The sequence below is a fragment of the Pholis gunnellus genome (assembly GCF_910591455.1).
Source record: "Pholis gunnellus genome assembly, chromosome: 8".
NCBI classification, from domain to species: Eukaryota; Metazoa; Chordata; class Actinopteri; order Perciformes; family Pholidae; genus Pholis; species Pholis gunnellus.
In genome coordinates this window covers 16,642,030-16,670,025 of record NC_136534.1, presented here as the reverse complement: position 1 = coordinate 16,670,025, position 27,996 = coordinate 16,642,030, and the positions used below count along the sequence as shown (strand labels likewise).

General features: G+C 41.9%; 1 protein-coding gene across 1 annotated transcript in view; it reads right to left on the bottom strand.

Moving 5' to 3' along the window:
• Nucleotides 1–9,710: 9,710 nt before the first annotated feature.
• kcnn3 (potassium intermediate/small conductance calcium-activated channel, subfamily N, member 3) overlaps nt 9,711–27,996 on the bottom strand; it is a gene marked incomplete at both ends in the record, with an annotated part of 39,126 nt that continues 20,840 nt past the window's right edge. Inside the window, 7 exons of the mRNA XM_079163920.1 lie at nt 9,711–10,133; nt 11,115–11,184; nt 12,407–12,534; nt 18,619–18,729; nt 23,761–23,902; nt 25,938–26,059; nt 27,161–27,457. Coding sequence (XP_079020046.1) covers nt 9,711–10,133; nt 11,115–11,184; nt 12,407–12,534; nt 18,619–18,729; nt 23,761–23,902; nt 25,938–26,059; nt 27,161–27,457 — 1,293 coding nt within the window. The remainder of the gene's footprint in view (nt 10,134–11,114; nt 11,185–12,406; nt 12,535–18,618; nt 18,730–23,760; nt 23,903–25,937; nt 26,060–27,160; nt 27,458–27,996) is intronic.

Genomic DNA, 27,996 nt, shown 5'->3' with positions numbered 1-27,996 from the left:
ACAGTTATGTAGTCAGAAAAATGCATTTGATGAGTATGGCTATACATATTTCAACTGGTAGTTTACAGAACAAGTAAATCAATTCGGTATTTGAGCAAAAATGATAAAGGATGTGTTTCAAAAGAACATAGACACAGTGTTTACTAAAATATGAGAAAGATGAATCTGAATGCCTGTGCTTCCCTGTGTTTTAAAGAGCTGAACGTTCCAGCTAGCTCCTTGTATTTATCCGTCCATCCATTCATTCTATTTGTCCATCCTGTCCACCTGACCTACATTCCACAGCAGCCCGAAGAGACAGACACAAACACAAAAAAACACCATTCTTATCTAAACAACCCAAATAACCTTATTTGTGTTACAGACTTTAAAAACTTTCGTCTCGCAACAAAGAGTCATGTTGTTTAGTATCATAGTGAAATAAGAGATATCACACAATGACTAAAATAGACTTTGCATTCGTCCAAAAAAATGTAAACCCTGTAGAATTAAAGTAGGACAGAGCAGCGCTACAGAATGACTTGTAACCCAAAGTACAATCACTGCTGATGGCACTTCAGTGTAGTAAAAAATAATGAAATATTGAAGGATTTACATTTTTCTCACATTGCATCATGAGCCACAACATCAAATTGACTTGAATGCCCAATTTTTAAAAAAACTCAAGCATATTCCTGTTGGAATCACCCAATCAACAGCTTTCTTTGAGCTCATTAAGAATAAAGAGTCGGTGTGAAGGATATGCTGATTGCTAATCAACAGTTTCACAGACGCATGCATGTGTGTCTCTGTGACTCCCATTGCTCGGCATCCTTTCTAGTCAGTGTAAGGAAAATCCCCTCTGATACAGACACAGACGATTGCTATGGAAACCGACATCACTTTTCAGTAACTGGGCAGGGATGGAAGGTAGAGAGAGGGGGGCGTGTTAAAGCAGATCAAATGAATAGGAAATTCTAACGTATTCCCCTCTGCGTGTGTGTGTGTGTGTGTGTGTGTGTGTGTGTGTGTGTGTGTGTGCAAGTCTCAGGGTCTGTCTAAGATTGCATAAGTGTGATAAACAGAATAAGGTATAGCTCTAACAGCAGGGAGAGAAGATAGAAAAGAGCAGAGGAAATAAAACGTAATGAAGACACTTGCTGGGCTTGTGGGATACTGAGACTGAAGGCAGGAGGAGGATGAAGAGGGAGGACAAAGACGAGGAGCTACGGCTCACTTTCAGCTTCTTCTCCTCCTTTGATGGCCGACGGTGAGCGGCCTGAAGTTGTGCTGATGTCAAGAGATGACTGTGGAGTGGGGCTACGATACTAAAAATATCTTGAACCACATACCAGAGTCCCACCTGGATGCTGAGAGCACTGCTGGCATCTCGCTGACCGTTCCCAGACTCTAATTGGCTGACTGTCTGAACCTGCAGCCTCTTCACATCCTCCGCCAAGGCGCCAGACGCCACGACTTTAGATCTACTTAATTTACAATGAAGCGTGACACTCTGAAAGAGGGCAACGCCTCAGACGCAGACACTTAGAAAGAAAGAGAGACAAAAAATAAAAAAGTGAATTGATAATTAAATGTATAAGTGGCACTGGTCCCCGGCTGAAGATATAGTACGCAGAGGAGTTACAGGTAGCCAAGTTATGTCAGTGCAAGTGGCAACAGTAGAAGTCCTGTCAGGGGAGGAAGCAGAGCACAGCTCCCCTGTGGCATCATTAGAAAAAAAACATCGTCTCTCCCTTCATCTCGATTCAACTGAACAGCCTGAAAAATAGATCAATTAACAACCTCTGCTCTCTTACTCCTTTTCTCTCTCACACATGCATGCAGGCACGTCTCCGGCACGCAGCCGGAGGGGAGTGTGGGCGGCCAGTGTTGCCATGGAGCTGATATTGTACCGGTCCGTTTCTGTGGGGATGGTGACAGGGGTATATGTCCTGGACCCACCGCTTCTATACCTGCACACAGCAACCTGAACCATGATCAACAAGGTTGGCAAACAATTACACATACAGAGAAAACAGGCGGTTGATGTTCAGCAGTATGCAAAAAAACAAACAGACAATGAATTTACTCTTGTACTGCAACCAACTCATTGGAGACAATATGAAAAGCACTTTACCGACTGGATCGGTTCTTTCTAGAAATAATAACACCCTTTTATTTAACTGTCTGGCTGGAAATATTGTAAGCAGTCTATCCTACTGTTGAGTGCTGGCTAACCTTCTTATGTCCTGGCATAAAAACTACATCAAACATTTATCGATTAAAAAAAATGAAAAGACTGCAGTACAGTTAGGGTGTGTTAGATGTTAATGTCCAGGAAGCTGACTGCACACTAAAGTTAGAATGGATCAGGTAGACATTTAAGAGCCTGTAATCTGATCTGTTACACCAACAAACCCACACATTATTATTTTGTATCCAATATCACTAATGGGATGCCAACATTGCTTTCTTGATTGTGTAAGTGTTAGACAACCCACTAATCCAGTCAAGTCTCTAATGGACTGAGCAGAAAAGACAGAAAACAAATTGCTATACACTTCTAAGCCATTCCTAGCCCTCTGTAAGTGTGAACATTAAATTAAAATGTCTACGTAGATGTCAATGAAAGGAGGGGTTGGCAACACGTAAGTGAGGGATGGTGACGTGTGAGTCAATGCTGATGTGGAGATTTATTAGGAAGCAGTGAAACAAATGAAAAAAAGAGACCCACCAGAGTAGGTACTGACTGAGGGAGGAGGCCTGGCCCTGGATGTGGGGAAGAGGAGTTGACGTAGCAGGAAATGTGGGTAGGGAAGACTGGTAAACTGGGTAGCATGATGGTCTCCCTACCTGCAGTCTCTTCTCTTCCGTAGGCGACTAATAACATACATGTTGACAGACGAGAGAAGAGAAGAAAGATGTTTAACTAGGAAGAAGTGGGGAAATTGGGAAAAGTTACTGTTCACGTACAAGAGAAAAGCGGAGTTCAAGGAGACGCAAAGGAGCAAGTTGAGCTGAGGGGCACTTTGATTAAAACTATGGTCGATAAAGAGGCTTACAGTTTGACAACATCAAGGCAGTCCAAAGGGGCAAACCAATCCAATAGAGCTGACTGTAGACTAGAGAACACAGGGAGACTTACAAAATCCAGTCTGGGACTAAATGAGGGAATAAGTGACAGGTGTGCTGGGAGGAACAGGATCAGGTGACTGGCAAAAGGCGGGGAATGTCAGAGGGCATCTGGTTGAGAGATCCGGGCTACTGGTGAAAAGTTAAAAAATGGCTTCCTAAAGTCTTTTCCTAATTGCAAATTCTCCTTCACATCTTTCCTGGACCTCTTGACGTTTTCCATCAAGGTCAAGGACAGATGTGAAGGAGAATTCATAAAAAGACAGCTGATGTCTTTTAACTGATGCTTGTTGTTATTCCAATATTCCCTTTGCTACTGTAACACTGCAAATGTCCCTGCCGTGGAATGCAGTATTATGTCATCTTGAACGTGGCCACCCTGGCGATGAAAACTACTTCATTACCACGGTTGGAATTTGAATTAAAAAAAGGAATATAGACTACCAGTCACAAAGGTTTATATGGTAAATAGTGAGATAAATGTTTGAGTTATAGAGAAGTGTGTATTTCTCCCTACTCCTTTTCAAACATGTAATATTTATTAATTTATGTTGATTATGAGAATTTGTTTATTGACAGTTTGCTTTATTTACTGTTCATTTTGTTTGTTATTCTTGTTTTGATTTTTACTTATTTGTTACATGTTCAAAATAAAAGAAATGAAGACAATGTAAGGAAACGGTTGTCGCTGTCATCACTCATATTTATTTACATGCACCCATTAATAGATGACTGTATGAAAACAATGGTTAGATTTGTGCAACACAGGCATATTGTTTGTTTTCATGGACGGCCGAATGGTGCGTCATTTTTAAATGTTGCTGCTGCAAGGAATTGTGGGACGGGATTGACTTCTTTCCTTTCGTAAAGGACGGTCCAGTGTATCCTATGCTGAAGGAGCTGAGACAGGAAGCATTGAAGCACCTTTCCTTAGCAGAATAGACTGGGCAGATGTAACCCTGTTTTGTTTTTTAGTGTGTGTGTGTGTGTGTGTGTGTGTGTGTACATGCTCTGACAGATGCTGTGTGTTGAGGGTAAAGTGTATCCTCTATATGTCTGGTCCAGCATTTCTACCTAAATATACACACATTCATAAAAAATCTACAAGCGCACAACAAATACAATCTTTCTGAATGCAATGGACTCTAATCCCTTTCACCAGACATAAACGCACAGATTCATGCATGTACAGACCTGTATGTTGGTAGATCTGTCCCTCTGGTTGCCAGGGAAACACCACGATATAAGGCATCAGAATGAGTGGTTCATGGCTCTCCACTTCCTGGTGAACTGTGACTGGTGGGGTCATCGAAAGGTAAAGGGAGGGAGAGTAAAAAACTGCGTATTTGTGTGTATGTGATTGCTCATGTGCTATGTGTGTGTGCTGTCCCCTGCAACAATGTAGAGCTACATCTCTACTACATGCTGTTTTGTTGGTAGAAGCATCCAGTACACCACTCATCTCTACTTTCAGCACAAAGACGAGTTGGAGATAAGAGATCCTGTTGCGATGGAAACGGTCTCCCGCTGACAGAATCTGATGACATTTGTGCCGTTTGTTGTGATTGCATTATAGTTGACTGGTGTACCACATGATCCCGGACCGGTACAGGCAGGGGATAATGGTGGCCGACATCCAGCATCCACCTGCCTGCCTCCTCTTCCACTGACAAAGCAGCAGGCACACACACATTTAAAAAAAACCGACACAAGCAATCCTCGTGTGAGGTTAGGTCTCCGTTTTTTAAGCGTAATGAGGCTGCATGACTCCACCATGCAGACAGAGCAGCAGGGCACGTGGAGGTCAGCAGAATTAATAAGGCCTGGAGAAAAAAACACGAGGAAAATACACTTTTGTGTCGATGTATTCTTTGTGCGTGCATGTAAGCTATGCTTTTCATTAGAAATGACTTGGTCAAACTGTCTTCAGGGAACAAGCATTTAGCAAAAATTCTATTTTTGTCAGGCATTTCATTTTAGATAAGGGAGATGATCAGAATTCAAATTATGAAGTCATTTTAATAAATTGGGATGAAGGGAAAGAAGAATGCGTTCCTTAATAATTGCCGAAGGAATATCTCTACAGTAGGTCACAGGAACCATAACACAGACCAAAATACAAACAGTGACGGTTGAGCATTGGGATGAATACTTGGATGTGAAGCAGTCAGTGTAGTCTTCTCTAGACAGCTGTCCAAATGGATGTGTCTGAGTGTTGTTGCTCTACAAGTGACCAGTAACTCCTTAAACCAAGGGTCACATCTGGGCAGTCAGAGGGAATGAGAGCATAAAAAGCCAAATAAAGAAAAGAGAGTGATTATTGTTTCATTGCATTTACACCATAGAATGCACACTACCCGACGCTTCTACTCAAAGTTAATTGTGATTTTCTAAATGGACTGCAGAGGTAATGTTAAGTATTATGAATATTAATAAATGGCTTGAAACTTGAAAAAATGTGCGCTGTGTTTGTGATTCTACTAATGCATCTTATTTACATTTTCTTAAATGTGTTGTTTCTGGTGTTACATTGTGGCTGTCTATTGCTTTGGCTTTTTCGTCAAATGTGTGACAAAGTGTTCTTGCAGTCATATTCATCTGGCAGAATTTGGCTGGAATATGAGCAAAAAGCTATCCCGTTTTCCATTTTTCTTCCGGGTCCTTTGCTATCCTCTGCTTAAACAGCAATCCTGAAAGACTAAATGGCTTTCCCGTAAAATGGAGATGGACTGAAAGACACGTGGAGAGAGAAAGAGATAAGTAGGGAAGAGTTTTTTAGAAATGGACATAACCCTGGCCTTAAAATTATAGAACACAATCATGAAAATGCACACAGTACAAGAGGTAATGAACGCCCCGGGAGCTCGTAGAGCACCAACCAGTAAATATCACAGATAACAAACTCATCACATCTGGGTATGTGCTGCCTGGCTTTCACACCTCTCTTACTGTTTTAATTTAACGCCGGGCTAAACATACAACATGATGCCTGTTTTATGAAAATAAATAAAAATCAATTTCCTCCGAGATCGTGTAAATGCTTTGACTGCCTTCATGCTGAAGTAAATGCACTTACACATAATAAGCCCTGAGAAGATTGGTGTGTAGTCACCTTTGGGACAAACACTGGTGTTAACTAATGGGAAGGTGTTTAACTCAAATAGCTTTGACTCAACTATCGCCAATCGGAAAGAAGACCTGAATATAAGGAATGTACTTAACATATAAGAAGTCGGATCTCAATATATTGAATGTGACTCATTATTTTAAAATCATGAGGTATATGGCCAGTGAGCATAGAAAAATAATATGTAACAAATTGCAAATACTTACTGTGTGGTTCTTTTTCAGACTATTCTGAACTGCAATGTATGAAGCGTGAAACCCAAGCTAATAATTGTTTAAATGAACAAACTAAAACTTCAACTATTTCCATGGCTGCTTATTGTGAGCATGTTTCACTGCCAAAACTTTACTCCGTCTTAAACTTTGCTAGACCTGCTTTGGTAAGATTTCAAACCTAACAAAGGATTACACCCAATTAGAATGAGGACAAATGACAAACATGATGCCAGTCAGCCTTGTTGACAGCCAGAAGAATAAAGTTCTTACAAAAGTGCAATTTGCAGTGTGTTTTCGGCCTATCACGGTGTATCAGCGTTATTGTAGAAAACGTTACATTTTCTAGCTAGGGTTAAATGTTTATCTTGTTCTCCATCTCAGCTAAGAGTTAACTAATGTATAACCTAGATAGCTCAAAACTCATAAAATGAGCTTGAGACAGTAAGTAGTGTCTAAACCGTAATCATTCAGGGTGAAAATTGGTTACACTGAATGAAAGGTAACCCATCTGTACGGCGTGAATTAGTTTTAGAATTTTTCAAAACCTCGCACAACCGCAAAACCCAAAATCAAATTAAAAAAAACAGCAACACAGAAAACGTGGAAGCTGGAATGTTAGAGATATATACTTTATTAATTTTCTCTGACAAAATAAAAATTACAAAATAATTTCAACCTCAAACGGCACTTTCCTTGTTCAAAATGATTTAACCCATTGTTAATACATATATCATAATTGTCATGACGAATGAGAAGAATACTATAGTTTAGTAATAGTAGATATCAGCTATAACTGTGTTTAATCATAATGGTAGAAAAGACTAAGCAATACAAAGCTAGATTTCGTTAACAGCATACTATACAATATTCCAAGCGCATGTAATTCAGTATTCCGGCCACAGCGTGTCGCTATAAGACAGTTTTCGATATTGTCTCCAATGGGTAGGCTCGTCTCTTTCCCGTCACACCATTATAATTCCTCTCAGATATACTTAAGTATTTCTGTCTATGTTTTATTTATTTTATAAACAGCTGTGCCTTCATGGCCATCAATCCTTTATAAAGGTATATTTGTGTTCCCTTGTGTTCATCCATAGTCCACCTTGATCTGTTTTAAAGCAGTGAAGCACTGTAACAAGTCCATACCCAGATTTTCACAGTTATTCCCTCAGAAATATTGTCAAGATATCTGCAACGCCTCCTGCTATCTTTTGTCCCCAGTGACAGCAGCGTTCCCTGCCTCTTATTGAAGTCCATTTAAGAGAGAGCACTTTGGTTGTCGAAGGTGTGTGTATATCCGTGTGTCCGTGCGTGTAGGCGTCTGTTCCTGTGTCTGCGTGGCAGTTTGAGTGATCGAGCAAGAAAGTGGGTTTGAGTGTATTTCTTTACACAGAATACATTCATGATAACAGTGCGTCGTTTTGGGACTGCACGCGAAAAATGGCAGTGAGTAAGGTCTTCTTTCCTTCATAAAGGGTCATAGACACAACCGTACACTGTGAAAAAATATGAATCACACCAACTTATAATCACATAGCTAGACAATTGTTGGATTTTATATTCAATTGAATTACGAATGTAAAAATCAACATTTTAGTAATTTTAAGTATAAATGTTTATCAGAGAATTAAAGCAAAACAATAGATACTACAGCATCCCAGTCAATCTGACTCCACTGATTTCAGACAAGTAAAAGAATAATCAGATCATTTATTATTGATGGGGAATGTTTCAACTGTTATTTTACCTGAACACTCGCCAAATGTGGAGCATCATGTTTATGCAAAGCTCTGTCTTGAAGTGTTTCCTCAAAATGAATCACCCAGATTGAAATGCCAGTTTAATAAATGTTTGTGTTGTAATCTATTACAACACAATAGAATGTAATAGATTCTATCTCCCAACAACCATTTCAGTATTAATGCACTTGATACAACTATTTTTTTTCATAAGTAACATGAACAGAAATTATATAAAATCAAACTCTTTAAAGTCTAATTTCAGTACAGCGAACCTACAAGTACACATCGGTTCAACCCAATCTGTAATTCAATAAATGCAATAGTAAAAAAGTCTCTTTGTAGTTGTGTTACGTTATTTTATTATCTGCGACTGTCTTCTTTGTCACAAACAGACGTTATGATGACTCATGCCCCTCAGTGTCATACCAACTTATTTTAGCTTCACCTGTAATTTGTGTCGTTCAGTGAACGGTTAAGTTTCTCCAAACGGAGAAGTTCAAATGTCACAACTATGCATTAGGTCACGCCCACAAAAGATAAGTCGTTTGGATGAAAATTTTTTTTACAGTGTGTCTACATTGCTTGGCAGTGCATTGAGAGCTTGGCAGTATAGGCTTTAGTATCATCTTGTGGGCTACGACACACAATTTCTTTGTGTGAGTGTAAATAGGGCCTGCATTGTAAAAGATTGTGTATTTATGTTTGTGCTGTGTTAACTTGTATAGCGTGGATGATGCGTCAATATAAATTGTGTGTATGCATGTGTGTGTGTGTGTGTGTGCAGTACATGCCACTAGTTTTTTTTTCTTTCCTTTTTTTTAAATATCTTGGTCGTATTGATTGAACCTTCTGTTAAAGGGATGCTCGTTAACACACAATTAGCATTCAGATAGAAAATACATCATAAGGATAAAAAGTCATGGTCATTAATTCCTGATGAAGGGAGAGAGAGAGATTGGGAGGAAGGAGAGAGAGAGAGATTGGGAGGAAGGAGAGAGAGAGAGAGATTGGGAGGAAGGAGAGAGAGAGAGGAAGGAGAGAGAGAGAGAGAGATTGGGAGGAAGGAGAGAGAGAGGAAGGAGAGAGAGAGAGAGAGGAAGGAGAGAGAGAGAGAAAGAAAGAGAGAGAGAGAGAGAGAATAAAAGGCCTTTTTCAGTAATTGGAGTGTTATCCATTTAGGAACTCTGAGTTTATATAATTATTCCTCCTCTCTCCTTCCCCCTCCTCATCCTTTCTACCTCCATTTCTCACCCTCTTGACATTCTTCCTCCCCCTCACACCTTTTAGAGTCTCCATTTTTCTTTTCCTCCCCTTGTCAAGGAAAGCGCCCCAAAGTCCTTAACATGTCTCATCGCTCATACTGGCCCTCCATCTTAATCCTATTATTTCTCCTCATAGTCCCGTCTTCTACCCTCCCTCATGGAGCGTTACTTTCAGAGGATCACCTCGCGTTTCTCTCCTCCTCCCTCCCTATTTTCTTTCCATATTGTCCTCTCCTGGTCCTCAGAGCTGTCTTCAGCAGCTAGAAGTGCAGGTGTTGGTGCTGGGACTAGCCTCCAGGCTCCCCTCTGGGCTCAGAGGTGGGGGCGACAGAGGGGACTCCAAGGCCAAAGTAGGAACCTGGGATGGGGACGGGGCTGGAGATGTGACCTGGATTGAGGAAACTGAAGCTGGTGCAGCGGTTAAAGTCGCTGCTGGGGAGATTGGGACCACGGCACCACCTCCAAAACCTCCTCTCCCGTAGCTCGAATCCCTCTCTCTAAGCAAGTGGACCAGGGCGGCGTGCTGGGCACTGAGGGTGGCTGAGAGGTGGGCGGGCAGGGTGTTGAAGCCGGCGGTAAGCTGCTCCACCCGCTGCTCCAAGGATAGCATCTGGCGCTCCAAGTCCTCGCTGCGGTCGTTGAGCTCTGACATGAGCTCATACATGACGCTCTGCATCTATGGAGAGGAGAGGAGAGGAGAGGAGAGGAGAGGAGAGGAGAGGAGAGGAGAGGAGAGGAGAGGTGACTCAGTGAACACAGAGAACTTTGAAGACGGGAGACAGATTGCTAATACATAAACAGCAGTATTATGATGGTTGCTTTATTAAAAGCTTGTTTAAAGAAAACTAATTTGGACTGAATAAGAAGAGACAATAAAAGGGGTTAGAGTGTGAAGGAAAAGTGGGAGGAGGGGTTAAGCCTGAGGCTGGGGAGGAGTGAGTAAGACAGGAAGCAAAAAATGTCCAAGAGGGAGCAGAAGCTGGAATGAAGAGGAGGCTGGAGGGAAGTCTCTATGTGGGCGTTATAACATTGTGAAGAAAGAGAGAGGAGAGCGAGAATGAAATGTTCCTGCCTTGCACATCCTGGCCTCCGTAACCATGGTAAACGCACAAGTGGCCAATTGAGATGGAGTCGTTGAGATGGTATAATTGCAAAATATTTGGTGCTAAAGGCATTGCTCCTAGAAAAGACACAAATACACACCCTCACTCCATCATTTTCACACACACACACACACACACACACACACACACACACACACACACACACACACACACACACACGTGTGCACTCACATTCTCACTCAAACACCCACACAGTAACAGAAAAACATGAGCACCCCCCCCCCCCCCCCCCCCCTCCCTCCTCTCATTTCCTCCTCGCTCTCTCACACAGTCATCCCTGTTTTAACACTTGTTCCTGTTGCTAGGAGACACAAAGCCACGAAATCGGGCAGGTCATCATTGAAACGGAGGAATGTTGTGATATATTACGGGGGGGGGGGGGGGGGGGGGCAAAGGCATGCTTGGTATGAGTTACTAACTTATGCGATGGTTACATGTCTGTGAAGTGGATTTCCTACATAAATGAAGAGCACGGATGTGTACGTCGGCTGTGTGTGTGTGTGTGTGTGTGTGTGTGTGTGTGTGTGACTCACCTTTGAGAGGTCCACCAGTGTGTTGGCCTGATCACTGAGTTTCCTCTGCTCCATTTTCACACTGCGTAATCTGCAAACAGATACACACACATTAAGTACACAAAGTTGAAACGCAGTAAATACACAGTGGTCACTCCAGAGAGCTAATCCCTCCAGGTCCAGACAACAACACTGTAGAGCGGTCACCTTGCCTAATTCAGCTTCATTTCTACCTGCAGTGTGTCGCTGAATGTGAACGTACCAACATAGCGTGCTCTGAAACGCTGTAATTTTGTAATGCAGGTGAAACTATAAATTTAATGTTGAAATAAAACTGAGACATTAAGCTCTAGGATAAGTGAACAGAGTATTTTAAATATTAAGAAAACCTTAAGGGGAATAAAGCCCACAGGGAAATAAACTAAATGGAATGAAATAAGATCAAATAAAATACATCATCTTTCTTCGGTCCAATTAAAAGTAGGACTTGGCCGACTCTCAAAACACAATACAATCATTATGGAACTAAAGGTTTAATCTGTGTTTTCATAAAATAAACCCTGTGGCTTCCTCAAATATAATGAAGTGTGAATTTGATGAGGCTGCTCCTCCAGATGAACATGTCCCCCCTTTTGACGCTAACAGGATTGAACAGGCAAATGTACTCAAATTCCCCCCAAATCACCCAGTTACTGTGTTCACGGAGTCAGCCTCTTAGCCACAGTCCACACGCTTCAGGACGAGCCTTTCTATGTCACAATTAAAAGAGTCTTCGGTCTCTTGACTCTGGCTTTTGAAGGAACTTGTTTAATGTTCTCAAGTCTAGACTGAACTGTTACAGATCAAAGGAGCAAGCAGCATAAAAGGGACGCTTTTGTGATGCTAGACGGAGGATATACACAAATCTCTGAGTAAGACCAGCTTTAACAAGACAACTACCCTTGTGGCCATTCAAATACAACCAAACAATGCTCTGAAGAAGAGAATTTTAAAGCGTGATTGAGGTCTACAGTATGTATTTGTATCAACAACACTTGGAAGCAGAGATGACATCTCTAATCATCACAGTACATAATGTACTGATTTTTCAGTCCCACAATTATATTTGCCTTTAGTGAACCTTCCCTTTAGTAGATGATGATTCATTTTGTGCGTCTGTGTGTGTGTGTGTCTGTGTTCATATACTTCATCTGATCATCAGCGTTGATTCAACTTGTGGGTGGATAGAAAGTACGGCTGAATTCAAAGGCGTATGTGCTTGTGTGTGTATTTGAGTGTGTGCGTGCGTGTGTGGGTATAAGGCGTGGTCTTACTGATGTATAGCCTGGAGGAACTTCCGCTGGTGTTTGCGGACTCTGCAGTGGTCGATCTTTTTCGCCATCTTGGTGTGTTTGTAGATGAGCCAGGTTTCCCGCAGCACGTTAGCCGCTGCATTCTTTATCTGCTCGCAGACAATAAACACACAGACACATTGTTGGCAACAGGTAGTCCTTGGCAGCAGGTTTGAGAACAGGGCCGGGCAAACCTGTTTCAAAGAGGAGTGAGAACGAGGCTCTGTGTTCTGTGGCTACGGCCCTGTTTTCTGTGGCCCCAGCCATGTTCTTAAGGGCCCTTTGTTGGGGGGGGGGGGGGGGGGGGGGGCTTAGCCCTGTTCTTTGGGGACCAGGCCTGTTCTCTGGGGCCCCAGCCCTGATTTCTAGGGCCCAGCCTTGATCTCTGGGGCCCAGCCCTGTTCTTTGGGGACCAGGCCTGTTCTCTGGGGCCCTGTTCTTTCTCTTTCAGAGAGGTTTTCTCAGTCACTCTCTCTTTTTTCCATCCATTCTCCGTTGTCTCCTTGCAAAGATTGAAAAAAAAACTATACCATTTGTTTAGTCTTGGAGGCTGCCCTCATTCTCTCTGTCTCTCTCTACACACAACAGCTTGCTTGCCAGTGCTTTTCATGCGTGCATAAACAGCCTTCTCCTTAGGGAGATTTGGCAATGAGAACCAACAGGAGTCTCTCTCTCACACACACACACACGCACACACACACACACACACACACACACACACACACACACTTCTTTCCTCTCTTTATGCCACATTATATGTTAGACTAACTCAAATGGGCGTCATTGGCTGGTTGAAAGTAATTTACTACCGTAACACTGCAGTTCATTAAAACCAGTGATCTTCCATTTAATTATGGCAGCAACTGAAAGAAACAATGGTGGCATGAGTAGCTGCTCTTAAACTAGCTGTCAAAGACAATCCTCATCCCAGGAGAATAGACATATTAGAGAAATAGTATATGTAATGATGTTCACTCATGGAAAGCCTGATAGCCATCAGAGTTAAAAGCAAGATGGGTATTTTTCTCCAGTGTACTGGTCAGACATAGGCTTCAGTTGTTTTTGTTTTTGTCCCATATATAGGTGACATTCCTGTGATTTCATAAAAGACAACAATTATAAAATAAATGTCAGTGTAGGCTTCAGGTTGATTTCTATGGACAAGGATCAGGATTCAGTTGCATTCATTTATATCCATATCTGCTATGTTTCATGTACTGTACATCTTTATAGGTTGCTAATTACAACATAGAGGTCTGATGCCTGGTAAAAAGGCGCGGGTGAATACCATAGAGAAGCGAGAAGGGAGAGGGGAGAGAGAATCTGTAAGGACATGAATTGAATGAGAGACTTCAAAGAGATGCCAAACACTGAACAAAGAACAATTATACCCCAGTCTGAGGAGCACAAAAGACCCTGGCAGCTTGGCTAATCAGCAACTATCCAACGCAGTCAAGGACTCCTCACACACATACACGCCTACACATAAACACATGCAGGCAAACACACACTATTGGCCACAGATGAAGAGAGTAGGAGGCCCTGGGCCTTCCAGATGTGTTTTCAATGACACAGAGGAAGTCAAACCCGAAAAGAGCTGATCCAATATATACTATAGATAATATATAAATAGTCATACAGCTTTTAATGACAGTTAACATTACAAACATATTAATTCTTGGCTTTATACAGCTAATCTACTGATAAGATACTAAAATGAATATCTGGACGGTAGTGTTGTATTTATTTAGATAGTGTTTCAACATCAAATTTAGAGTCACAACTTCACTGCTTTAGAGGATATTTGCAACCAAACGTCAGTGATAGTAAAAAAGTAAATCTTATCTCTAGTTTTGCTCATGGGCCAGGTTACTGAAGAGCACATTTAATACCCTTCATATCTACAGGCCCATTGGTAAATTGATATGTCAAATCATATTTGTCAGTTCATTATTCACTGCAGGGTGAGAGAAATATGATGAATGATGGCATCTTGTCTCTGTCCAGCTTGCTCGCTGTGGAACTTTTCATACAAACATCTGTCTGAGCTGTTGCACTGCCTCAGGCCAATTAATTAGACAAAGCTTCACCCTTAATTTAAAATCACGAGGACTGCTCCACATGCAAACGACTGATAATATTGCACTGTTAGTATTTTGCAGTTAATCCGCGCCACCACCCTCTTTATTTATCTGTCTCTATCCTCCTGGCTGTAAAAGAAGAAACTGTGGAAACTCCATTTGCCAAAAAAACTCAACATAAGCCGCTAAAAAGAATCCACAAAAAAAAAGAAAGAAACGACAGCAGCATCAGCTATTCCCGGACCATATGGCATGCACTTGGGCAACCATGTATGGCTGGTTAGGGTCAAAGATCTGTTCTGGTTGCTCCCCTACACGGCACACCTTATGGCAGGTACATGAGAAATCTGTTAAGACAAGAGGTTCCCACAACTCAGCATGTTGAGTGGTTGATGTCATATTGTGGATTATTGGGGATTATAATTTAATCAGTACGAATGGAAATATTAATTTATTGTGATTACAGACACGACCACATAGAAAATAAAAAACTAAGCATTAAGCTGCAACACTTCTTTGTTGCTTAAACTAAAAAGCAAAACAAATCCTGGATTTTTTCCCCTTCATTCTCCAAAGTGATGGAGACAGTTTTCTAACATGAGAGGCAAAGCCGAGGCACCTAACCCTTACATACAGCCCTGCAGAGCCTCGATGACCTATGTATGCAATTAGTAGCCTGATTAGGGGCTGTGGTGCTACAGATACAATGGAGCAGAAAACATAAACAAACAGACCAATTACCTTGGCAACAACCTCCCACCTCATCCATGTGCCACGGCAACATGTCGCCACCTGCTCTGACCTTCCCCTCACGGACATAATGACACAGGGAAGAGCTAAGGCACACGCAGACAAGCAGACGTGGTCACAGGACCATGAGTGCACTAAATAATAGTTGGCTTCCACTTATAAGTGTATGTATTTCGTGTGTCTCCTGAATGGGGTCAGATCTAGACAGGTAATTGGTAAAAAGAGAAAAGTGTCAGAGAGATGTGTAAATGACTTCACTGAGTGTCAAGTTTATTTTTGTCGCTGTCACAATACGTCCACACCTATAATAATCAATTTTGCTTGCGTGTGAATTAAAAGGCGGTCGGCAAGAAGTTATTTTTACTGCGTGGAGTGAAAGCTAGCTTAGTCGAAATCTTCGGGGGTTAGACTGCTCCCATTTGGCTAATGGTGTAAACATTGGAAGGCATTGCAGCACCTCCTCCTTGGCCAGAGCCCAGAGTGCACTCTGAATATTCAGCGGGCGAAGTTCTGAATGTGCCACAGGGACTTCTAAAAGTGCTCTGATTTAACCAATCGTCCAGAGTGGAATCCGAATACACATTTGGAGTGCCAATTTACAGAAAGGCGTAACATTTTCAACTCTGCAAAGCGGCTTAAAAAGCATGACATACAAATACTGACCTCAGAAACAGCCATATTAACACGGTGAATTGGCTTATGGCTTCAACGAATGGCATTTAATTGACATTGTCGAAAGGAAGGACAAAATACTCCACTCCTCTGACTTAGCGCATACAGTAAGCGTGTCCTGCTTTTTCAGTGGCGGGAGTGCTCTTTGCATGTGCAAGGGGATGTTCTGACCTGATGAACTTCCAGCACTTCTCTGAATTAACCAATACTTCAGTATGGAGCCACAGTCCACTGCTGTCATCCTTTTAAAAACACCCTTCCAACACTCTGCATCAAGGCAACAAGTCCTGATTTCAAACATGAGCACTTGCAACCTCACACACATGGTCGACTTAAGGGCTATATGAACTGTTCAGATCAAAGGGAAAGGGACACTTCACTGAACACTGCATGAAAATGAACCCTGTGCATTGAATGCTGAATGATGTTTTTAAAGTCCATCATTCTCCTTGATAAGATTATTAGGTCCTCTGCACCCAATCTGCACCACATAAGATTTTAAGTTTTTTCAGCCTTTTCAGGTGCATCCTAAGAATCTGATCTGAGGATGAAAGAAGAACACGCAAATGAAAGAAAGTGAAATATTTTGAAGTACGTGTCAGAGAGTGTCAAAAAACACCACACTCATTTGAACTAAAAATGATCTGTGCGGTACACAGATGTCAAAGGAAGTACGTTTTCTTCCGGTTTTAGGACTCTCTGTGCAACCACAACCAACACTTTTTCTTACATGACACATTTAAAAATACACAGACGTTATCGACAACAGCAGCCACTGGCTGAGAGCGACACTGATTGGCATTTACCTGACATTGTTAGTAATCCTTCAAATGCTATTTCATGGACGTAGAAAGCCAGGGGATGTGCTTTTGTGTCTATTTGTGTGTGTGTGTGTGTGTGTGTGTGCGTGTTTGTGTGTGCATATACAATGATGGCAGGACGTAAAGTCTATTGTTGCATTATTCATCATAAAGCGTGAGTGATTTTATTCTCTTGTTACGATGATATGGCGGAGAATGGCCCCAGCCATGTAAATCAATGTGCAAACAACAGCTTCAATGATTGCTCTTTCAGTAATAGAGGGCAGGAGACAATTACCACCGCATAAACCGAAAACCCTTTGAAGGAAATGTCACGAAGGAGCACGCTGCATTGTGTTGAATAAAACTGCTGTATGACGCCTCCCTTACTTGATGACTGGCTTTAGTAGGAGAGTAGTTTACTTGATTGAGGAGAACATTCCCTTTAAAATGTATAGTATGATCTTCTCATTGATCTCGGGAGTGATCAAAATCAGTTTGAGCTATATTCATGCAATGAACATCATTGCAAATACTTCTAAAAGTTACAAAACACATAATTTTCCATTTAAAATCTGTTTTCAGAAGGGAAATTAGTGTGAGGCTGGTCTTTCATAAATATTTACAGTCACAATAACCAGCTACGGTGACAGAACTCCAACCAACCAGTGTCAGTTTTACTGTCACACCTGGACACCATGAGCTGCTAGTCAGAAAAGTAAGTAAGTTCAAACAGCTAAAGGAATAAATTAATTAACAGCCTCTCCCACTCCAATTGGTACAACATTTCTATTTGTTTAAGCAGCATGGACAGTCTATAGCCATGTGAGTGACTCTGTTAGGCTTGAGCTAAATGCAAACATCAGCATGCTAAAATGTGCTCACAATGTTAACATGCTGATGTCAAGTAGAAATATTTACACCATCTTAGTTAATAATTAGCTCAAAACACAAAGTGCAGTCGAAGGGAATGTCATTGCAATCCTTCCAACAGTTAACAAGATGTTTCACTAAAAGCCAAAGATGTCCACTTGTTGGTGACCCAAGAATAAATGTTGCATTGATTAAAAAGTTAAAAAGTAGACAGAGTCTATTCAACGTGTCTGTCAATATTTTATCCAAACTGAAATCATTGATAACCCTACCGCGTTCAGTCCCCCAGATACCCTGCTGCCATAATGTACCCTACATATTTGATATGGGAGCTATTTTTAAAACTTGGAACTTTCAACTGTATGAAAAATTGAAGAGAACCACAGGAAGGAGGGACTGAGTGATGGAGAGGAAGAGGCAGCGAGGGGGCAAACATGGAGGGAAGGAGAGGGCAAAGGATGGAGGAGAGGAGAGAAGGTGACAGAAAGAAAGAGAGAGAGAGAGAGAGAGAGAGAGAGAGAGAGAGAGAGAGAGAGAGAGAGAGAGAGAAAGGGATTTACTGTAAGAGAGACAAATGTCAGAGGAGAGGGGAGGTGGTAGGGTGGAGGGATGGCCACGTGGGAGGAAAAAGATTGTCGATGGGAAGATAGAGAGGGACGGTAATTGAGGGAGCAGAACAGAGAAAGGGAGAAAGAGATGACCTTTTATTGCCTTCACTCACTTAAATATCATGGCACTCTGTCACAACAATACAGGGTGATAGTGTGATGTAGTAGTGGGGAAGGGTGAGGGAGGGGCAGTGAAAGGACAAGCCGCTCTCAACCGCCTTGTTTTCAACACCTGAATCTGAATCTGAAAATATAGTATAAATTCACCCAGCGGACGATTACACATACAAACCACTTATATAAACACAGTTCAGCTGGAGTCCCAATCGTGGTGCGTGCAGAGATCGGGTGCCTTCTTTAAATTATAGCCTCTCTATATTCATTCATTCACACCACACGAGCCTACACACCCTCTTGGTGAGTTGCGTGTCCATCATGAAGTTGTGCACGTGTTTCTCGGCCTTGGTCAGCTCCAGCTTCCTAGCTACCACGGCAACCACCAGAGCCGTACAGCCCGCACCCTGAGAGAGTGGAGAAAGGGAGGAGGAGGAGGAGGAGGAGGAGGAGGAGGAGGAGGAGGAGGAAGAGGAGAAGGAGGAGGAGAAAACCGAGCACTGAGTTAGTCAGTTAAGAGGACGAATTGGTAAATCGGAGGCTTTCGGCCGGGGAATTAGCTCAGATGATTGAAGGGAGTGAGGACAAATATGAGGAAGGGAGCCGTATGACAGAAGGAGAAGTGAATTGGAGAGGCGAGAGGATTAAGAGGGATAGCTCTGTTCCACATCCACACTTCCTCATGTTGAGCGGCACGCCAAGTCTATTTTCACTTCCGATCCATCTGGTGTGAGATCCCCTCTATATCGCCTCTATATTGAGCGGAAAAATATCCCCTTTATAGAAGAAAAACGCATCAAAGATTGACACCACCTAATTTCATTTAATTGGATGCTGCCAATCTGAATTACATGGTGTCAGTCTTTTCCTGTCACCGGAGGCTCGAGGCCTGCAGGAAGTGTAAAAGTATGAAACACAGACTGGTTTGTCTGTTTTCCAGCTCGACCCACATGGGACATATGGCGCATTAATTTGGGAGAGAGTGACAGCAGTCTCTCAACCAGAAAGACATGCTTGAGAGGAGAAGAGGAGCAGAAACACGGGCAGGAAGACAGACTTAATTAACTTTCAGATTAGATACTGTTTTAAATGAGGCTGTTGAGTGCTCACAGGTTCCTCTGAAGGGGCAAGCACTGAGAGGAAAAAAAAAGATAAAGAGAGTGAAGAGCTATGAGTAAATATAAATGGGGAAGGAAGGAAACATGGAGGGCGGTTGAATTGAGGAGGCTAGGGTGCGTGCACACAATAGGAGAAAGATGGAGAAGAAGGCAATGTTAATGAGGTCACTTATCTCCTGATAAGTAACAAATTAAGATTAAGTGTGTCAAATGGAAATGTAGGGAGGGAGAGAATAAGAAGATATAAGGAGAGAAACACAGTGAGTTACAGAGGGAAAGTGACGGACCATGCATGCAACATTTTCAAGCGTGTAAGAAATAGCCAAGACTCCATCGTGCACACTCTTGAATGATAACACAGGTTTCCCAAAAATAACATTGGCTGGGTTCAGTGTAAGGCAAAAACGTGCATTAGTGCCCACGTCTACACACTCATCCACTCTATTTGTGTTTATTCAAAAACTATGAATAAAATATGACGGAAAACCCTTTGAGCGTTCATACATGTCTGTGCTTTAGGGAACAGAGCCCTCGAATTGCTTCAGTAGATGTACAAGTGCAGACCTGCACATATCCAACTGTGTGTGTATGCGTGTGCGTTTAAATTTGTCCTCATCGGTCACAAACAGTAGGGTGCTGATTGGTTTGCCATCGAAGGCTATATGTGCGTGCGTGTGCTCGAGTTTGTTTGTGTATATGCCGGCATCCATTTGATTTCAGCAGGGTTCCCTGTGCAAGCTCCACAGAGTGACACGGCTGATGATGGCTGTGCTGCTGTGATTTGTTTCATACGCCCGGGTTTCCCTCGCTTCCTCCACTGCAGCGCAGCCATCTACGAAGCTGTCAGAAAAAGGGGGGATCACCCATCTGTGCTTCTGTGTAACATCCACACACTAAAGTACTTTCCCCAAACAGGTCAGCAGGAACACACAGAGAAAAGACATTTAACACAAAAAATGTGACATTTAATTTGCTCATTTAGAGAGCGCAGTAGAAGCACTTAAGAGGCAGACAAAAGCACTAAATAGATTTGAAATGGCAGCTACTCTGCATCTCTTCAACCTGATGACCCTTCCAGAATGACAGTATATCAAGAGGCTGCAGACAAACACAAACACACAAAGATACGCTATCACTTTACTTTAACCCCTGACCCCATTTGGAATTTATAAGCAGCATATAAACAGCTGATAAATGGCTTATAACACATTATAATGGAGATATAAGACAATTTATAAACATACATAACTGTTCCTATAAAGACATATTATATAATTAGAACAGTTTTACTATATCGTCATTCATTATCTGTTTATACACCAGCGTCCACTTTTACTGCAGTTGACAAATACATGAATACATTCAACACTATCTGCTTACAACTACATTATAATGTGTATATGCCGGCTATAAATGCTAAACGGGGTGTATAAATAAAATACAGATATTGTGATTTAGACAACACACATCTTTTTGCTGTATATAAGAACAACAACATGTTGTGGCAGTCTACGACCATCCGCCCACCCACAACCACCCACAACGACACACAAACACACACAAACACACTAATGTCTGGCCCACCCCCGGCAGCCTCGGGGCAGTGGTATATTCCCTCACTATTGGCCTTCATGTGTTGTCATAGTAACTACGTAGAGAATTTCCCCTATAGAAACTCATTACAATAATTTGCAAGCAATAAAAAAAAAGAAAAACTCATATCCTGTTCTCTGCCCTCGACCTTTTACCCCTTTGAAAATTATTCTTTTCAATTTTCTCCCCGCTCCGCTTCCCCATGACCTGCTGCTCCTGGCCTCTCTCACCTTCTACCTGCATCCTCATTCCCTCAGATGATCAATGCAAATTCACCCCTTTTGAAGAGAGCAGTCAGAGTGTGTTTGTGTGACAGGAGAGGAGAGAGTGTGTGTGTGGGAGTCACAGTAAGAGTGTATGTCAAGCTCTGTGTCAGTGCTGTGTGGAGGATGCGGTCTGTAACAGTAGGCTTGGGACGTTCTGCATCCGCCCCCTGGTGTGTGTCATTGTGAGCGTGTGTTACATTACAGTAAGAGTTGTACTCCAAAACACAGGTTGGATCATTCATCCAGCAAATGGGGGTCTGTCGGTGTGTTTTTGTGCATGAATGTGTTTATTCACACATTTAATGGACTATACAGTAAAGAAAGTAGGTGAGCTGGCAAATACGGGGAGGCTGGACAGACACGGCGAGATATATAGACTCCAAAATGATCTATGTGACTCTATGATCCAGACAGTGCTGCACACTCACACTACTGAGATTAAAAGTTTCCAAAACGACACAAGTAATCACATTAAGTCAAGTACCTTTTTGTATAAAATATTGGCAGACTTGTGATTTTTGAGAGTTCTGCTGATTTTCCCTCTTGATTTTTCTTCAACAATCATCTAGCACTCATTAAACTGCATAAAGGCACTTCTACATTGGCTTCAACCATGTTTTCTGCTTGACTTCAGGCACACTTTAACATAACAACAGCACTGAGCATGCGAGTCTGGAAATGGAATACAGAAGATTAATGCAGTGATGGTATTGGAGAGCAAAATGCTGTTTTAGCAGCTTATGGTCAGATTTTCCTTTTCCGATGAAACAAAAACAATTCAGAAGCTTTAATGCTTGTTTTTATAATCACTTCTTCATCTTTTTGTTAGGAATGCCATTTTGAGAAACACATTGATTATGTTGTGCTTAATGCATTGCATGATTCAGAAAAGTATTATTGCTACACAATTAGGTTAAAAAACCCAACTCATACCCAACTCAGGTGAGCCGCAGCTGCACACAGTCTTCTATTAATCACTGTACTCTCCCTTTGGCAAAATAAAACATGTGCACCGTGTTCCATGAGAGAAATATTACCAGGGAACATATTATCATCATATTTTGAGCCCTATTTTTTCTTTCCTGACCTTATAAAGAATCCGCAAAGTCATCAATCTTAATTGCACATTTACAGTGACATTTCAATTCACTTGACATTTTGCTTTAGAGCTAATAAAAAAATTTGAATTTTCTTGCATTTTAAATGACACTTGTTTCCTCAACACCTTAACAGTGAATGTTAAAGTGATGACGTAGAACAAGTAGTGTCAACGTTATGTCAACGTTAATAAGTGAGTTGATCAGTTGGATCAATTTCCCCAAAACTTGTGGTTATTTCAAATAGACGTTATAAATGAAGGAGAAAAGACCAGTAAGACAAAACATAAACAGACAGAAATCAATGAATAGTTTGAGGGGGGAAGAACACCTGTGAAGAGGATACAGGCGGCAGCTCATACACTGGTACTAACAGATGGACGATAGATAGAAATAAACACATGGCCTCAGGGAAGGAGAGACGGACAGAGAGGAAATGAGAGAGGGATAAATAGAAAGAGAGAGAGACAGAACTAGAGAGCGCTATAGTGGTACGAAGAGAAAAATGAGAGCGAGAGAGAGTGTGGGAGGACATGGCACACTGAAAGGTGGGACCTTCATTATGCAATGAGGACAGACAGGGGAATAACATGCACACAACCCTCTAACATGCTCTTGTTTGCGCGCCTACACACCCAAAACACACAGAAGCACAGATGCGGGCTAATTCAAAGAGGATTGCCCAAATTACACAAATGGCAGAATTTCTCTCACAAATGACAGCATGCTCTCTAATCTGCTGACCTTTGAACGAGGCAAGGACAGCACCGAGGGGAAGGATAGCAAGAGAGAGAGAGAGAGAGAGAGAGAGGGAGGGAGACAGATAGAGAGAGACAGAGAGAGAGAGAGAGACAGAGAGAGAGAGACAGGGAGACAGAGAGACAGACAGACAGAGAGAGAGACAGAGAGAGAGACAGAGAGAGAGACAGAGAGAGAGAGACAGAGAGAGAGAGAGAGAGAGAGAGAGAGAGAGAGAGAGAGAGAGAGAGAGAGAGAGGAAGAGACAGAGAGAGAGACAGACAGACAGAGACAGAGAGACAGAGAGAGAGAGAGAGAGAGAGGAAGAGACAGAGAGAGAGAGAGACAGACAGAGACAGACAGACAGATAGACAGAGAGAGAGACAGAGAGACAGAGAGAGAGAGAGAGAGAGAGAGAGAGGAAGAGACAGAGAGAGAGAGAGACAGACAGAGACAGACAGACAGATAGACAGAGAGAGAGACAGAGAGACAGAGAGAGAGAGAGAGAGACAGACAGACAGAGACAGACAGACAGATAGACAGACAGAGAGACAGAGATAGAGAGAGACAGATAGACAGAGAGAGAGAGAGAGAGAGAGAGAGAGGGAGAGAGGAAATGTACTGACCATGATTCCTGTGAGCAGACAGACTCCTTTGCCACAGTAGGTGTGAGGAACAATGTCTCCATAGCCGATGGACAAGAAAGTGATGGAGATGAGCCACATGGCTCCCAGGAAGTTACTGGTCACATCCTGGGCATCATGATACCTAAAGGAAACAGGAAACACCGTCCGCGTTCGGAGGATAAAGTCAGTCAATAGTAAAATAAGTAAATGAATAAAAATAACAACATCTCTGTCTGCGAATGTGGGCGTCAAAACTCAAACACGTGACCTTTTTGTTGTTGTTGAACACAACACACAAACAGCAGATCTTGCCGCCGTCATTCCTGCACCCTGTGCACAACACTGTTGCCATAGCAACCGCATGTGGTGCAGATCTGAAACAAAGTTGTTTTCACTAAAACTAGAAACGTAAAATCTTAACCTTGGATGTTGGCAATAGAGACATTTGCTCTGAGCGCTCTCTTTTTTTAAGCTCTGAATTCACATATTTGCACCATGTCTGAAGCAGTTTAATTGTGCTTTATGTGATCCTTCTTTTGATAATTGGGTTTGGAGAGGAGAGGAAATGCCAATTAAACTTGGATGTAGACCAAACAAAGGCTTCCAGCAGCTGGGCAACGATGCTTCTAATCAAGCTAATTAACCAACTGACATCTTTCCATATTTCCACGATTATCTCCAAAAGCGTTTAAACTCACAAAAGGGACGGTCACTTTTTGCTTTACACTTGATGTTACATCAATAATATTGCATCATTCATAAAATCTGATTATAAATCTTTAATGTCTTATTTAATCTTTAATTTGATTTCCAGTTGGAAACAGTGTTCCTTAATAACAGTGAGGCAATTATTTCAGTAGCTATTTCAAAACTGCTCTGCAAGATTTCCTTCTAACCCCGTGTTCAGCATTTATAACCAGTGAATAAACAATTAAACGTTTAACAACACTTTATCATATGGTTTTGTAAGTATTTCTTAATGTATGTTAACAACTATTATTCCATCTGTGATGTAATTTGTAACATGTAAATGTAACAAAATGATGAATGAATGATGAATTATATGTACACAGCAGTTGTAATCATGAAATATGATGTATTTGTTCATTATAATGTTTTCATTAAATGCATTAATGAAGTATTTATTCATTTATAAATACATTTCTACTCTCTATGACAACTGAGCAAATATCATGCATTGATGAAGATGTAGTAAATGGACCTTGAGTTAAAACAATGTTCACATTTTTTTCGGAAAAAAGCTTACAGGTTTTCTTGCCTGGACTTGGATAAGAATATTGATAGCACTCTTACATCTATCTATTAGATATAACGCCACAGCCAGCAGCTGGTTAGCTGAGCTACTAGCATTAAGGATGGAAACAGCTAGCCTGGCTCTGTCAAATGTTAAAGAAATCCTCTCATCAACACGGTTTCCAGTCTTTATGCTAAGCTAAGCTAAGTGGCTGCTGGCTGTAGCTTTAGATTTACCAGTCAGACATATTGGTAACAATCTTCTCATCTAGTGCTTTTATTCCCCAAAATATCAAACTATTCCTTTGAGATTATTTGTCTGAATGAACCTTTTCAAGCTCAATGTGTTGTAACACATTCATAAACAGTTTTAAACTGGCCTGTGAATGATTGTTTAGATGTGTATAAATAGTTTAAAATGTTAACGTAATAACATGCTGGAGGGATTTGTTCATGTGTGTTTATCATATCTTATACTGTACTGTGATTCTGTTATCAATCATTCATTCATATATTTATACACCAGGTATTAATAGGAGAAGTTATAAAAATGTCTTTATATCTGTCATTGTGTGCTAACAAATGTAGCGTTGCATACTGTTTATAAATGCCGAACGCAGGGGTTAAAATAAAGCGTTGTCTTTCAGGACACAATTACATTACAAAATGGACAAACGAAGTAACAACTCCATCGCCTGGATCAAATTAAGTGTACAACTGACAAGAAAGCCCCATAAACTGAAGTCTAAAGATGGATCATGTTGCACACATGTCCGAGATTATATTTCCTGCCAATTGAATTGAATTGAATTGCTCTGTTGAATTCCTCGTCCAATCACAGCCCGTCAGTCTGTCACTCCGTCTCATGCACACACACGATGAATAAACACAACAAATCCAATCCAACCAGCTTCGCGACTGACCTCTCGCACACTCGTACGGTCCAGGCAGCGATGATCCACAGAGAGATGCTGAAGACCAGCAGCACCGTCCCGGGGCAGATCGTCATGAGGGTTTTCATTACAAACCGTGTGTTAAAATGCACCTGCAACACACACACACACACACACAAGGACACACACTCAGTGTAGCAGAGCTGATAGATGACAATGTTATTCACATTTATTTATGGACTAGTACTGCGTAGCTCTGAATCCTCATCCTGTTCACCATTTCCCACCCAGACTTGGTGTTTTACTAATTAGTTTTCTGAGTAGCTTTTGATAGCGGCAGCTCTCTGAGAACCTCCACTGTAATTGGAGTCAAGATCAGGGCTCGCCCTCTGACTCGGGTCAAGCTATATACAGTGTCTTTGAGTAATTGGCCTTTTTCAAATGTAGTTTTTATCTGTGGTTCATTTGTCATCTACTTCTGGCAGATGGATGATCTGAGAGCAATGGTGGAGTCTAGAAGGGTTAAGCAGCTGATAAATGAGATGTCACGCTAGAGCCACACTTCAGTGGCAGCTTCACCTCCTCCACAGCACTGTAACCTGAGGGTCAGCATAGTGCCATCACAGATACACTCACAACCTGCTAAATTACCCATCCAAAATCGACTGCATCTCTCCCGCCGTCCTCCTCTGTCTTGCGCTTTGCAAATTTGCCACCACACGCTCCATCCCTTCTTCCTGATTTTACTATAATGTGTTTATCGTCGTTTAAGTCATTACAAAAGTGGCAACAATCATTTATTGGATGGCTTGCACTCGTATTGCAATCTCATTCGACTCCTTTTCATGCTCCATTTGAACCGTACGCAATATCTTGTTCTCATTTCATGCTCCCATCTCACATTGTATTACAAAAAGATCCACCACAGCTTACAGCTAAGTCTCCATCTACAGCGATAGCAATGGAGAGGAAGGGCATTTGAACTGCTAGATGAAAAGAAACGGGGTGACTAAAGGACAGAAGGAAGGACTTGTTAGAGGGATAGAGGCCAAGAATGAAAGGGACATGGTGGACACAGATTTAATTCGGAGGAGAGAGCTCTTGACCTTAATACCCTAACAACCCCCTCGCCTCTCTCTCTCTCTCTCTCTCTCTCTCTCTCTCTCTCTCTCGCAAAAGCTTTGAGAACCACACTTTTTAAATGCACTGTGGACATACACACACACACCTGCAAAGCGCTAAACCCTTCTGACCTTATTTAGGGCGCCTATACTCCTGGAGGAGGCGTCTGTGAAGAGTTTGCTGTGCAGGAGCATGACTCTGGCGATGAGGTAGAGCCGCAGGAACATGGGCACGCTCAACACCATGTCCAGGTCAGCCTCGGCCTGCGACGTCACGTACGAGAAGGCCAGCCGCGCCCGCCACTGAAACTTGAAGTCCCCTGGCACTGGATGCACCGCAGACACCAGCAGCTCCAGAGAGATCAGCAGAACCCTCTCCATGGTCATGGCGATGCGCCAGTCGTCGGCTCCGTTATCGATGACAAACAGCTGCGAGGACAGGAAGGACATGAGGAGAGTTAAAAGAGGGAAGGAGTTACACGTGTTTTAATGCGCCACTGTGTCAACTTTTCATCATGATCCTCTGCTGGCACAGTCCACTCATCAGTACAGCTGACTGATCTTTTGATTAAAGGAACAAGCAGCAATTTAGAGTAAATGTCTCTTTCCTGAGATGTAAAACAGCATCCATCTAATCAGTAATCTATTCAGTCTCTACACAGGGATTTGGCTCATTTTCATGTACCCTACAAGTCTCACTAAAATGAAACCAAAGTCATCTGAAGCGGCAAAACAGGCTCCTAATGATCACAATCACAATATTTAAAAAACAACAAAAACAAGACCACTTTATTACTTCCAGTGTCATGAGCATGTGTCTCACATTGTTACTTTAATTGCAGTTTTCCGTCCCTGTATGTTAATGTTTTGTATTCGTAATTGCTGTGGTTAATCTTGAAATTGTTGCCAAAGCTGTTGTTATAGGGAAGTGATAAGAGCAAGGTTTCATTACAGGGGCGATCCTCCTT